The following is a 14,675-nucleotide window of genomic DNA, read 5'->3' as shown; positions in this document are numbered from 1 at the left end:
CTGTCCTATCAAATAAAATAGAAAAAGAAAAAATGGGAGGGGAAAATGGCCAATAAGAGTGATGGATTGATAGTGCCAGCACAAAGCCCCAGCAATAACCCTGGTGGCAACTTAAAAAAAAAACTAGCAGTTGTGGAGGGCATTTGAAAGAACAGACTAGTGAGGCCAGAACACTACCCAGGATGTTATTCAAGCTAGACAGAAAGAAAGAGAGGAATGAAGGAGCCTTCGGTGCTGTGATGTTTTTCTGTCTCTATCTGGAAGGGAAAATAAAAGTCAACCTAGAAAAACTGAAGCCCCTGTTAAGACCAGGAAAAAAAAATGCACTAGAAATAGTGGAATCATGTAGGCATAACGTCTAATTGGCAAAAATTTTAAAATGTAAAGTACCCATTACCACATTCCAGATAAAATAGCAATATATTACTTTTTTGTATTTAAAAAAAAAATTTTTTTTTTTACTGTATTTATTGGATAGCAGCAGCCAGAAATCGAGGGGAATGGGGGAATAGAGAGGGAGAGAGAGAGAGACCTGCAACCCTGCTTCACCACTCGTGAAGCTTTTCCCCTGCAGATGGGGACTGGGGGCTTGAACCCAGGTCCTTGTGCATTGTAACATGTGTGCTCAACCAGGTGTGCCACCATCTGCCCCCCCTTTTTTAACCAGAGTATCACTCAGCTCTGGCTTATGATGGTCTTTTGTATAACCACTATGTTATCTCCATGGTTAAGGTGGTAATACATTCAGATTCTATACAACACACTATTTCACTCAGGTATTGAGATTAAATTGTCCTCCTGTATGTTTTATATAGATTAGTGTGCAAAAGATATGGAATTCCAAGCTAAATTTAAATTGTATCATCTTCTTCTAGTGTTGGGAACCTAGGAGACAGCCCACCTGATGGCCAGCCTACTTTATTACGCAAAAGACTGGGTCCCTTGGGAGTCGGGCGGTAGTGCAACAGGTTAAGCGCACGTGGTGCAAAGCACAAGGACCAACATAAAGATCCCGGTTCGAGCCCCCAGCTCCCCACCTACAGGGGAGTCGTTTCACAAGCAATGAAGCAGATTTGCAGGTGTCTTTCTCTCCCCTCCTCTGCCTTCCCCTCCTTTCTCCATTCCTCTGTCCTATCCAACAATAATGACATCAATAATAACTACAACAACAAAACAACAAGGGCAACAAAAGGGAATATTGTTAAAAATTTAAAAGAAAAATAAATTAAAAAAAAAAAGACTGGATCTCCCACCACCACATGGGAGTTCTCTGCAAAGGGGAAGTTTCAGAAAAGAGATCAAAGAATTAACTTATTAATTCTGCAGCAGTGCTGTGTCTTCTAGAGTTCTCATGTTCTCTCTCTCTCTCTCTCACTCTCTTCTCTTCTCCCTCTCTCTCTCTCTCACACACACACATCCCTCCCTCTCTCCTCACCCTCTACAATGACACAGGCACTAAGCATTAAAAACCCAGAGGAAAAAAATAAGGAATCACTGTCCTATTAATATACCACAAGACGACAGGTCTAGTCAAAATACCAATGTCAAAATGTTTCACCTTAAAATCTTAATCATAGTTGATTCTGGGACCACATGGTGGTGCATCTGGTTAAGCACACACATTATAGTGCAAGGATCCAGGTTCAAGCCCCTGGTCCCCACCTGCAGGAGAAAAGCTTCACAAGTGGTGAAGCAGGGTTGCAGGTGTCTTTTCCCTCTCTATCTCCCCCTCCTCTCTCAATTTCTCTGTCTCTATCCTATAACAAATAAGTAAATTTTTAACAAATCAGTTAATTCTTTGATCTCTTCTTTTTTTTAATATTTATTTTTTATTTATTCTCTTTTGTTGCCCTTGTTGTTTTTTATTGTTGTAGTTATTATTGTTGTTGTCGTTGTTGGATAGGACAGAGAGAAATGGAGAGAGGAGGGAAGACAGAGAGGAGGAGAGAAAGACAGACACCTGCAGACCTGCTTCACCGCCTGTGAAGCGACTCCCCTGCAGGTGGGGAGCCGGGGTTCGAACTGGGATCCTTATGCCGGTCCTTGTGCTTTGCGCCACCTGTGCTTAACCCACTGCGCTACAGCCCAACTCCCTCTTTGATCTCTTCTTAAGTGTCTTGAAAATTTAAATGTTAGACCCCAATTAAATTCACACACTCATCTACAGGAAGAAGGAATAATCTTGCTCCTGGAGTATGTGACTTCATTCAGCAAATCTATCATGGGAGTGAATCAACTTCAAGGAAATAAACTGAATATTACAAGAACATTAACACAGCTTGACAATTACTGAAGAAGTTGTATGGGGTTCGTGAGGTGGCTCAGGACCAGAGGGTGTGTCTCCCCTGCATAGGGCCCTGGGTTCAATCCCCAAACAGCACTAAAGACAAAGAAGGGTGGAGTTCCGTGGATGGGGGAACAGTGCATTAACGTCTCTTTCCTTGTCTCTGAAGAGAGCTGGACGGGTGTAGGCAGCAGTTGAGTGCTATTGGACATACACAAGGTGCAACTCCCCCCCCAATAACACATTTAAAAAGAAAAGAAGAAAAAAGACAACAGCTCAACACATACTAAACACAACTGATTAAGCATCATCTTTTCTGTCCAACGCTTGACGTCTCGTCACCCAATCTGGTCCCCTACGCCTACACTGAACTTCTCTGTTCCAGACTCTTGGAAACAGAGTTGGCAGTCAGCTGAGGTAAAGAACAAACACCTCATCACAGACCCCTGCAAGCGTCAACCCGGCTTTGACCTAGCACGTTATGATTGGACCCTCCTCAATCGCTATCAAACAGGCCATGGCCGGTGCGCCGCTATGTTCCATCGCTGGGGAGCCAGAGACGACCCGAACTGCCCCTGCGGCTACAGACAGACTATGACCCACATAGTCAACGACTGCCACCTCTCCAGATTCAAAGGAGGTCTCGAAACTTTACATCAGGCTCAACCTGACGCTGTTGACTGGCTACGGAAGAAGGGCAAATGCTAGAAGAAGAACTGATGTGTTCAACATGGTCAGCCCATAAAAGTCACCTCAAAATTATTAAAATTTCATTTTTATTGGATTAATATAAAAAGTCATCTCCACTATGGGAACCAAATCAGTAAACTTTACTCTTCACTTTAAGAGTAAAGCTGCAAACTCCAGCACCCTGTATAGTAACTGACTGTCATTCACTCCATCACGATGAATATCCACTAAAACCTCCCTTTCTGTCCAGCAGGGGAGGTGGCTCCAGAGGTAGGGCACACAGTTTCGCAAGCGCGGCCCTGGGTTCAATTGCCATTATCACCAGACCATTCTCACTCATTCTCTCTTTCACTCCTCCTCTCATAAAATTGATGTCTTAAAAACATTGCTTTTCCTAATACATATTTAAGGACTGTGCTTATTTGTTTTAATGTGAGAGAATCAGAAAACAGGAAAGAAAAAAAGCAAAGTGAGAGCAAGAGCAAATGAGAATGGCCAGAGCACTGCTCAGCTCTGCCTTCCGGTGGTGCTAGGAAGCGAACCTAGGGCTTTAAAGCTTCAGGCATGAAAGTCTTGTCCATAACCATGATGTTATCTCCTAGCCTTTTAGGATATGTGAAAAAAAAGGGGGGAGGAGGAACCCTGCTTTCCGTAATTCAAATTCTATCTATCTTAGGGAGGCTTTAATCAATCTAGACACCTTCCCAGACTCACCCTTCAATTACAGAGTTGAAAGATATCTTGAACCACTCTCACATGTTCTTTGCAATCATAAACCATATAACTCAAGTTGCAGCTGTCCTGCCTGAGAATCTCAGCAATGCAGATTACTTGCTCAGGAACTTGAGCACATTACTTACCCTCTGTTTCATCATTTAAAAACTGATTACAATAGTACAATCTCTCCCTCTGTATCTTTCCCTTAAATTACCTCCTACAGGGTTGTTAAAGAGTAGAATAATGTAGGGATAGTATAGGAGTGAAGTTAATTCTCCTCAATAAAATTACATATGTGAAGAATTTTAAGGGGGGCCAGGTGGTGGAGCACCTGGTTGAGCACATGTTATAGTGCACATGGACTCAGGCTCAAGCCCCCAGTCCACACCTACAGGAGCAAAGTTTTGTGAGTGGTGAAGCAGAGCTGCAGGCGTCTCTCTGTCTCTCTCCCTATCACCCCCTTCCCTCTCAATTTCTGGCTGTCTCTATCCAATAAAGATAATTTTTTAAAAATTAAAGAATTTCAAGGGAAACTTGAAAACTTACAGAATTATTTTTCTTTAATCTAACTCATACCTGGCTTAGTGACTGCAAAAACTACTGTGCTTTTCCTACAATGCTAATTATCTGACAATCTGCAAGGAAAGGTCAAGAAACTGCACAGACCTCTTCCCCTATATTACAACCACGAATCAACTAGAAAGCTAGACTTGGGCTCAGACTTAAATACTGATAAAAAATGATCTCAAGACCAGGGAAATAGTTCAGTCTTTATGCAAAAGACTGATTTCTGAAGCTCCAAGGTTGCAGGGTTAGCCAGAGCTAAGAGTAAATAAATATATATTCTTTAGCTTCCGTATGTGTAGCTCAAAAGGACACAAAACCTCCAGAGGTGGTATCACAAAACTGACTGAGGCTAAGGTGAAAATGCCAAAGATATTCAACTGAACTAGCATTTTCAGTACGATTAACTAGATTTTGGTTGATATTCTGACTAAAAATTTCATGGGGTTGGGGGCCGGGCAGTAGCGCAGCAGATTAAGTGCACATGGCACAAAGCCCAAGCCCCTGGCTCCCCACCTTGGGGGGGGGGGGGTCTCTTCACAGGCCGTGAAGCAAATCTTCAAGTATCCATCTTCCTCTCCCCCTCTCTGTCTTCCCCCTCCTCTCTCCATTTCTCTCTGTCCTATACAACAACAGCAATGGCAACAGTAACAACAAGGGCAACAAAATGGGGAAAATGGCCGCCAGGAGCAGTGGATTTATAGTGCAGGCACCGAGCCCCAGTGATAACCCCAGAGGGGGGGGGGGGGAATTTCATGGGCTCGAAACTGGGACCTCAGAGCCACAGACATGAGTTCTGCTTTGCATAACCATTATGCTATCTCCCCTGCCCAGGTTTCAAAGGTTTTGAATGTCCCTCCCTATTCCTACTTTCCCCCATTAGTCCTGGTATCTGAAGTCTACTTTCCCAGAGAAAGCACTGCGGCAGCAATACCTGTACCTCTGATTATGAGAAAATTGACAATTAAATTGGGTTAAATACGCATCAGAAAAAGCCTGGAGCAGTCAGCTATTATCTAGAACAATGAATTAATTTTAACTCAAAAGCACATCATTATCCATTTCATTTCTCACTACTGGGAGAGCCACAGATCATCTCAGATCGCTGAAAATAAAATAAAAACTTACCCATCTCTACCCCCACCCCCACCTCGCCAAAGGAAAAAGAAAAAGAGACCAATGGTTTGTTTCTGGAAAAGATAATGCTAACATCCATTTAAAAGGTTTTTTTTTTTTTTTTTTTTGGAGGAAGGAGAATTATAGTACAATCAGAATAGTTACTTTTGTTTGGCTGGTTGGTTTGTCTGTTTGTCACCAGTTATCACTGGGACTCAAGGCCTGTGTGACTACATGGTTCCTGGCAGTCATTAGATCTTCATAAACAGAGACTGAGAGAAATAGGGAGAGACACCTGCAGCCACAGCTTCACAGCTCATAAAGCTTCCCCAAGCAGGTAGGGACTGGGGGCTTGAATGTGGGTCTCAGACATGGTAACGTGCACTGTACTGAGTAAGCTACCACCCAGGCCCAATAGAAGCATTTTTAATTAAACAAAACTAAGAAGCTAAGAATTTTAAAAAATGGAAAGATATTCCATATTCATGAACTAGAAAATACAGTCCTAGCCCCCCTCCCAAGTTATCAAGTCTCCCCATCAAAAGCCTAGATTGATCTTTGTATGGAAACTGATCCAAAAAAAACATGTAACTCATATGGAAATGCAAAAGGCCTAAAACAATCTTATGACATTTTAAGGTAAAGTGTATCTAAATAAAGATGTTTAAAAATGAGAAGCTTTAAAAACTATCATGGCTGCTAAATGAATTGAAAAATAAGAGCGGGGGTCGGGCTGTAGCTTAGCAAGTTAAGCACACATGGCACCAGTGTAAGGATCCTGATTCCAGCCCCCGGCTCCCCACCTGCAGGGGAGTCGCTTCACAAGAGTGTAAAGCAGGTCTGCAGGTGTCTTTCTCTCCCCCTCTGTCTTCCCCTCTTTTCTCCATTTCTCTCTGTCCTATCTAGCAACAACATCAATAACAACAATAATAACCACAACAATGACAAAAACAAGGGCAACCAAAAAAAAAAAAAAAGGGAAAACAATAAATAAAATATTTTAAAAAATAAAAATACGATCTACATAACATAGTCCACTCAATAAATAAGTCTAGAAATGGCTACTCACAAAGAAATAGTTAAGGAATAAGATGATTGTAACTTTCTAAAATTACAAATGCAACAGTAGTTGGAAATGGCAACTAGTGTGACACACGTTATTTTAAGTGCAAGTGTTTTTACAAGCATTTGTCTATGTAATCTTCATTATATAGCCTGACGTATTGCACAGATGGGTTAAAGGTACAAAGGGCAAAAAAAAAAAAAATCCTTGTTCAAGGCAAGGGGAAAAGCCCAGCTATGCAGTGCAGGACTTCCATGCCACAGGCTCTAAGTTCATTCCCTGGCACTGCATATGCCAGAGCTGACTGCTGCTCCGGTGTGCATCTTAAAGGGGCAGGTAGTGGCACACTCAGTAGAACACACACATTACCATGCTTGAGGACTGAGCTTCAAGTCCCGGGTGCCCACTATAGGGGAGAAGCTTCACAAGCAGTGCAGCAGTGCTGCAGGTGCCTCTCCTCTCTGTATCTTTGTCTCACCATCCAGCCAAAGCAAATCTTTTTTAAATAATTTTTTTTTTAAGTTTTAGTTAAGGGAGTCGGGCGGTATCACAGAGGGTTAAGCGCAGGTGGTGCAAAGCACAAGGACCCAGATAAGGATCCTGGTTCGAGCCCCCAGCTCCCCATCTGCAGGGGAGTTGCTTTACAGTTGTTTTACAGGTCAGCAGGTGCCTAATCTTTCTCTCCCCCTCTTACTTCCCCTCCATTTTCCCCTCCTCTCTCCATTTCTCTCTGTCCTATCCAACAACAACAGCTATAGCAACCACAGGGGCAACAGAAATGGGGAAAACTAGCCTCCGGGAGCAGTGGATCCATAGTGCAGGTACGCAGCCCCAGCAATAACCCTGGAGGCAAAAAAAAAAAAAAAAAGTTTTAGTTGCTCAGGATCACTAAACAGTAGTGGGATCATGAACGGTGGTGATGTTTTCTCTAGGCAAACACTTTACCATTACATCACATATTTAAAAAAAAAAAAGCTGACATCTTTGGTTACCTATCCAGTGTCCACTCATTTTCAATTTTTTATCATTTCCCATACACTCCAGAGAAAATTTCTTCAGGAACAGTTGGCTCTGGATTGCTTACGCCGGTCAGCACACTTCAATGGCCACCGGCACTGGTTCAGTGGTTCAATCAGGACTACCTCAACTGTCAGCTTTCTCTCCTGAGAGATGTGAGCAAGAACCACCAGTGGCAGCCATCCCACAGCAATGAGAGACATGGCAAGAGACTGAAGCTGGCATCATGGAAATGTAAAGAAACTGGTTAAAATACTGTATGATACTATCTGGCCCTACATCAAACAAATGAGTCTGTATGTTACTGTATTTCAACCACTTCAAATTTTCTATTACTTATATGCTATAGTATAAAGTAAAAGTTGATATTTAAGGAAGAACCCTTTGTAAGCATGTTTCTAGAATGGATTTATTTATTTTTGCCTCCAGGATTATCACTGGAGCTCGGTACTCTGCTCACAGTGTCCATTTATTTTTTTTCCCCTATTTTACTCAATAGGACAAAGAAATTGAGAGGGGAGGAGATGAGGCGATAAGAGTTGGAGAGAGAAAGATAGACACCTGCAGACCTGTTTCACCACTTGTGAAGAGTCCCCACTGCAAGTGGAGACTGGGGGGCTCAAACCCAGCTCCTTGCATATAGTACCATGTGTGCTTAACCAGGTATACCACTGCCCAGCCCCGGATTTTTTTTCACTATTGTTGAGGTTACATTGGCTTACCAGACTATTTATGTCTTAGGAGTACAATCTCATACTTCAAATATCTACTATCACATGATATCTAGGCACCAAAGTACCAGTAATCTCCACCACAGGCCACTGTAGAAATTATTACTTTTAAATTATGATGGCCAGAATTAAAGGGGAAGTAATTCTAGATACACATATCAGAATAAAAGTATGTTAACTCTAATTAAGATTCACATAAAATCTTGAAATGTAAAACATAGTAAAAATTTGAGAAGTAACAACCTACAACTTTATGTGGCCCACACAATACTGTTTAATATTTCCATATGACTTTTTTAAATTTTTTTAAATATTTATTTATTCCCTTTTGTTGCCCTTGTTTTATGGTTGTAGTTATTGTTATTGTTGTTGTTGGATAGGACAGAGAGAAATGGAGAGAGGAGGGGAAGACAGAGGGGGAAATATAGACACCTGCAGACCTGCTTCACTGCTTATGAAGTGGCGCCCCTGCAGGTGGAGAGCTGGGGGCTTGAACCGGGATGCTTACGCTGGTCCTTGTGCTTTGTGCCACCTGCGCTTAACCCACTGCGCTACAGCCCGACTCCCTCCATATGACATTTTTTAAATGTCATTTTTGTGACTGGGAAGGTATTGCACAGGACTTGCACATGTGCAGCCCTAAGTTCAACTCCCAGTACCGGGTCTGGCGAAACAGCTCATCTGGATGGTGTGCTGCTTTGCCGTTCCCACAACCCAGGCTCAAGTCCAGCCCCCACTACATTAAAGAAGTTTCGGTATGGTGGTGTCTCTCTCTCTTTCTCTCTCTCTCTCTTTCTTCCCCCCATCTCTCTCTCTCCCACCTCCCTCCACCTCTGCCTATGTCTGAAAGAAAAATCCGCAGTACCTCATATGCCAGGTGATATTTGGTTCTCTCCTTCTCTAAATAATGAATAAATATTTTAAGGTTATTTTTTAATTTGTTTATTTTTTGAGAGACACCAGGTGCTGCTATAGGATATACAACGCTAGGAATCAAACACAGGGTCTCACGTGGGGGCATTTTGCGACCAGTAGCCTCCCTGGCCCCTTAAAAACATTTTTTAATCTACTTTCCTCAGCTGCACAGTTAATGTAGCATATAAACAAACTGGTTTCAGTGGTGCACACCTGTAACAATAAGGTCCAGCTACACTACACCAGCGAAGCTGAGAAGCTGGCTCTGTAAAGAAACACCTCTGGAGTTACACGGCTGTACTACTTCCTATCTGGACAACTCTAAGAGAGGGCAGATTTCATGTTAGCAACACAGTTTCTTTTCTATGTGCAGCAGAGCCTTACACAGGCGCAACATCACCACTCCTAAACCAACTTTTTCATTCTTTTTAAGTAGAGAAGAGAAAGAAACACTCAGAGACAGAGGGAGAGACCACAGCATGGCGTCGCCATTCACCAAGCATCCCAAAGTACTGAGATGCTCCAACATGGTGCCAGGGCTAGAAGCCAGGGCTTTGCAAATGGTGAAACATGTAGCCTACAAGTGAGTGAGCTCCTGGCCTCTGGAGGATCCTTAATTACAAAATGCAAGCAGGGCCAAGAAACGGAGCAGTGATACTGTGTCTGTCCTCTATCTCTTTGCCTCTCTGCCTCTCAGCCTCTATCAAAACAAAGAAGAAAAAAAACAAGAGTCCACGGGCCAGGAGGGATGGAAAGCACCAATGAGAACCCAGGCAGAAAAAAAATAATAAATAAACGCAAGGAATTCATGTTTGAGTATCTGCATTCACACGTGGCAATCTAAAGAACAGGAGTGCCAACCCTGCTGCCAAAAGAATGTTGTGTTTCATACATAAACAACTGATAGTGAACTAGATAACTCCCACAGAACATTCAAGACACATGAGGTTTGGAAAGAATTTAAAAAAAAAAAAAAAGGAATATTTTCAAGTCTCTATACGTTGAGGTAAAGAAATGTATTGGTTTACTATTCATTTATCTTGATGAGACTTGAACTTTCAAACCTTCTCACAAGATCCTCATGCTGGAAATCACTGCAGTGAAATGACATATACCACATCACAATGTACCAATCTACTTGGAGGCATTCTCAAATGTTTTCATGATATGCAGTTTTTTAATGTGTATTTGTGTGCCTGTCAGTATTTATAAATAAGCTCTCAACTCAAGAACTTGGTAAAGAAACATCATACTCAAAGTTTTCATAATCCAAAAGAAAATGAACTTTTTTAAGATTCACAAAAGATAAAGAATTTTATGGGTAGGGGGTAGACAGCATAGTGGTTATGCAAAGAGACTCTCATGCCTGAGACTCCAAAGTCCCAGCATCACCATAAGCCAGAGCTAAGCAGTGCTCTGGCTAAAAATAAATAAATAAATAAATAGATAAATAAAATTTTAAAAAGAACAACAACAACAGAAAGGGAAACTCAAAGCAAGATTTGAGTTTGGATCAGGGCACCAAAGTAAAAATCTCTGGGAGGAGGGTGAGAGTTGATGTTCAGTTTCACTTGGTGGGTGGAGATTCCAACACAGTCCTTTGGTGGTGGGAATGGTGTCGACGTACATTCCTATTAACTTGTAGTCTCAAAAAAGAAGCAAAGGAGAATTTCACATCAAAGAGCAAGAGAGAAGCACGAACATCATTCCAGCACATGTCGCAGGAGGGATCAAACCCAGAGTCTCAGACATGTAAGTCCCAGGCTTTAGCAGTTAAAGTATAGTCCCAGCAGCAACCAAGTGAATCTAATTACTTAATCATTCTAGAACTTGTATGTTCCAGATAAATCTACAAGTAAATAGACTATTAATAAAGGTCTAGGTCAAGGAAATAATTAACTGCCTTGGAATAAAGCGAGGCAAATGGAAAGGTACTAAATGTCATTACAATTCCTCATTCATATGTGTTCCCATGTGCTACCAACCCAGGCTGAGTAATGGAAGAGGGAAAGTGTTGTAAAGTCAATTGTAGTTTTTGTTTTGTATTATCTCTATTGGACAGAGACTGCCAGAAATCTAGATGGGAGGGGTGATAGGGAGAGAGACAGAGAGACACCTGCAGCACTGCTTCACCAACTTGCAAAGCTCTGAATATATGTTCCTTCAATCTAAGCACTCAATTATTTTTTAAAAAAAGAAAAGCTAAAATTGGGGCTGGATGGTAGCACACGTTACAATTTGAAGGACCTGGGTTTGAGGCCCCAGCCCCACCTGCAGGGAGAAAACTTTGTGAGTTGGTGAAGCAGTATTGCCTTCTATCCCCCCCCTCCCCTCTCAATTTCTGACTGTCTTTATCCAATAAATAAAGATTTAAAAATATTTTTAAAATAGTAAAATAAAAATTGCCATTTCTAAAAATGAAACCAAAAAGTTTTGTATGCTCTCCCTGTAAAACATTCACAGCGCAGAGAAGTATAACCAGCAATTTCCAATAACCAAATGATTTACTTCAAAGCATAAATTTACACAACTGACCGTAATACATATATGTGCTGTAACATTCTTTTCAACTGTCATTCAATTTTCAATCTAACTGTAAACACATTACAAAACTTTACTAGTTTTATCTAAAAACAAAGCTAGTCAAAATTACGAAGCAGCTTTGCAACACTTTCATCAACCCTATGAACAAGCATTTGTGTTCAAAACTTATTTCGTAATCTGGTGAGTAAGAAAGACTGCTATATACAATTTTCAAGTCAATTTAAAGGTCACAGAACTTTAGATGTTAATGATGCCAATATTTTGCTGCTGTTGTTTGTTTAGACATACATACACCCCTGGAGGGAAGCTTTTATATAGAATAAAACTACTCCATACCGCCCCAAAGTACATCCAAGGCAACAATAATTTGAAAGCTACTCACTTCCACAAAACCTGGAGCACAAAAGTTTACATAATTCCCTTCAGAGTGTAAAATGCATTTCATTTAGGTCAGTAGAATTTTGTGCGTCTATCCTTTGGAAAAGCCATCACCTTGCAAAGCACATGGCTCCAGCTTCCACAACCGGTGCCTAGTCCCACGGAGAAGCATATATGCTCATAAAAAATATCCACTTACCAGGTTAAAGACCGTTTCGACTATATCCCTATTGGATACTTCTCCAACTTCAACCAGCCCGGTTAGCACTGCAAATTTCATCCGGATGCCCCTGATGGGGAGTCCAGGTTTCAGGGACAATGCACAGCCTTCAGCTGGGGATTCTTCTCCTTTCCCTTTTCCTCCCCCTCCCCCGTCATCACCTGTTGGTGATGGGGAAGGGACATTCCCGTCTTCGCTAGCCATGGCTAGTCCACACAGAGGACAACTCTGGAGTCACACTGGGGTCGCGGTGGCTGCACTAACCAAGAGCACCGCACACACGCCAAAAAGAAAAGAAACAAAACCGACAAGGGTCACTCTTGCAAGTTGTGGAGTAACCCCAAAAGCAGTTGAGGTGGAAAGTCCTTGACGTCGCCCTCCTCCTCTTGGAGAATATTTGTCCAATCTCTCTCCCCGAGGCTGACAACAACGCCAAACCCTATTGGAAGATTAGATATATGTTAAATAGGCTAGGTTCTGTTTGAGGGGCTTTTTTTCTTCTTCTTCTGGCTGGGAGCGAAGGAGGAATAGTTCCTGTCTGTCCGCTAAGTTACTTGACCGCCCCCCGCCCCTGCCCCGCGCCGGGCTCCGGGAAGCGGGGTTCAGGGAGAAGGCGGCTCCCGAGGCCCCGGCAGGTTCACTCCTCCCCCACTCTCGCAGGTTCCCAGTGCAGGCCACCTCTGCCCGCAGGTGCACACCGAGGACGAGGCGCTGGCAACCGAGGGGGGGCCAAGGGAGCCCCCCACCCCAGGCTACCGAGAGGTGGAAAGTTCCTCCTCACCCCGATTCTCCGAGCCCGTCCTCGTCCCCCGGCAAAGAGCCGCGCGACGCCGGTGGCGGCGGAGATCTAGGACAGGAAAAGGCGGGGGCAGGGGGCGGTGATCGGGCTCCTCGCTCGGCCCAGGGGGAGGAGTGGAGCACCTCTCGGGCACCTGAGCTCCGACGGGGGCGCGGAAGGGCGGTGTGAGTTGGGGGTGGGGGTGCCCGGAGGCCGCGGCAAGGGCGGCGGCGGAGGCACCGAGCTTGGTGCACCTGGTCGCAGCCTCCAAGTTTCCCTAGTCCGCTCCCCGGGAGCCCGCGGCTGCACGGAACTCCGAGGCTTCCTGGCCCGCCCACCCCTGCGCACTGCAAAAGTAACCGCTGCCGGCGCTGCGGAGGCTGCGGCCCAGGAGGCTGCCGGGGCTGGGGGTGTGACTGGCACGGCTCGCCCGGCCACGGCTCGCGCTGCTGCCCCTGTGCCCACCGGAGCCGCTCCCCGCCGCCATGACAGCGCCGAGGGCGGCGTGCGCGTGCGCGAACACGGGCACGCGGGGCGGGGGAGGCCGCGGCGCGGCGGGCAGGGGACGCGCGGGCGGGAGCGAAAGAGGGCCACGCACCTGCCGCTCAGGTAGCACCAGGTGTTCCCGGGCTGGAGCGCAGGAGCCTTGCGGGCCCGCCGCGCCTCGCCTCACCTCCCCTCCCGCACCTGGGAAGGGGCTGGGGCGATGATTCTGACGCTCCGGCTGTTAGTTACCCGAGGCTTGGCCGGCGGAGGGAGCCCGCCCCGCGTTGCCAAGGTGTCGTCTTGGACTTGGAGGCGGAGGACACCTGAGGCGGCTGCGAGCCGAGAGGCGGCAGCGCGGGAGCCAACGAGGCTGCTCCCCGGGTCTCTGGGGAGCAGAGTCCCCACCCACCCTGGACTGCTTTCAGCTGCTGCTGGAGGAGCCGGGGACGAGCGCCCCGCTGGGACGACCGCACAGCTGCCGCCACTCGCCACTCGGAGGGCCGGGACCCTGCCCTCGAGAGCCCGGGACGATTCCCGGCTTTGCAGCTGCGGCTCAGCCGTGCTCTCCACATTCTGAGGACGGGGGGATTCCGGGGACAGCTGCTCCCACCTCGCCCCCAGCCTGGAGGCGGGGTTACTTCGGAATCCCGGTCTCTGAAGGGTGTTTTTCCTCTCGTGATTTTCCAATGTGAAAGTCAGGTTCGCCTTATTCTCAGATGAGTTTCAAAGATAAATTGCATTAGGATGAAAACCAGCCCAGGTCAACCTAATGTGTCCTTCCTCTCCACCCCCACTATTAACACAGCATTCTTCCTGATGCTTGAGTGAAAAACATGAGTGGCTTTTCACTTTGATGGGGCTGTTTGAGGTCAATAGGCCTGAAAAAGAAAAGAATTGTTTGAAATACTCCTAGTTCACTAAAATGAAAATGAAGCAAAAAGAGACGGCATCACATAAAAAAGTTAGGAAGTACCATGAAGGAAACAAACAAACAAAAAAATTAATTGGTTTGAGAGACAATTTCCTAGATGAAAAGGTGATCTGTAATGGGCTTGAAAAGTAGACTGAATTTAAAACACCACGTGGAAATTTGGGAGTAGGAAGAAAAGTACAGGAGTGTCTTCTTTGAAAAGGTGTTCTATCCACTTAAAATGCTAAAAATGAATTCAGCT

The 14,675-nt window shown here is 44.7% G+C and overlaps 1 protein-coding gene across 3 annotated transcripts in view; it reads right to left on the bottom strand.

The window, feature by feature from the left end:
* The window catches only part of LRBA (LPS responsive beige-like anchor protein), a 554,160-nt gene extending 540,310 nt beyond the window's left edge, over positions 1-13,850 (bottom strand). Inside the window, exons 1-2 of one of the 3 annotated variants that reach the window (XM_060178957.1) lie at positions 13,021-13,850; positions 12,219-12,678 (exon numbers count right to left, since the gene is read on the bottom strand). In XM_060178957.1, coding sequence (XP_060034940.1) covers positions 12,219-12,443 — 225 coding nt within the window. In that variant the 5' untranslated portion in view covers positions 12,444-12,678; positions 13,021-13,850. Of the gene's footprint in view, positions 1-12,218 lie in introns of all 3 variants that reach the window. The other 2 variants (XM_060178958.1, XM_060178956.1) reach the window with 2 other exon arrangements.
* Between the last annotated feature and the right edge of the window lie 825 nt (positions 13,851-14,675).

Source organism: Erinaceus europaeus, chromosome 19, assembly GCF_950295315.1.
Source record: "Erinaceus europaeus chromosome 19, mEriEur2.1, whole genome shotgun sequence".
Lineage (NCBI taxonomy): Eukaryota > Metazoa > Chordata > Mammalia > Eulipotyphla > Erinaceidae > Erinaceus > Erinaceus europaeus.
The sequence above is the reverse complement of the archived record's forward strand: the minus strand, read 5'-3'. Positions and strand labels throughout refer to the sequence as shown.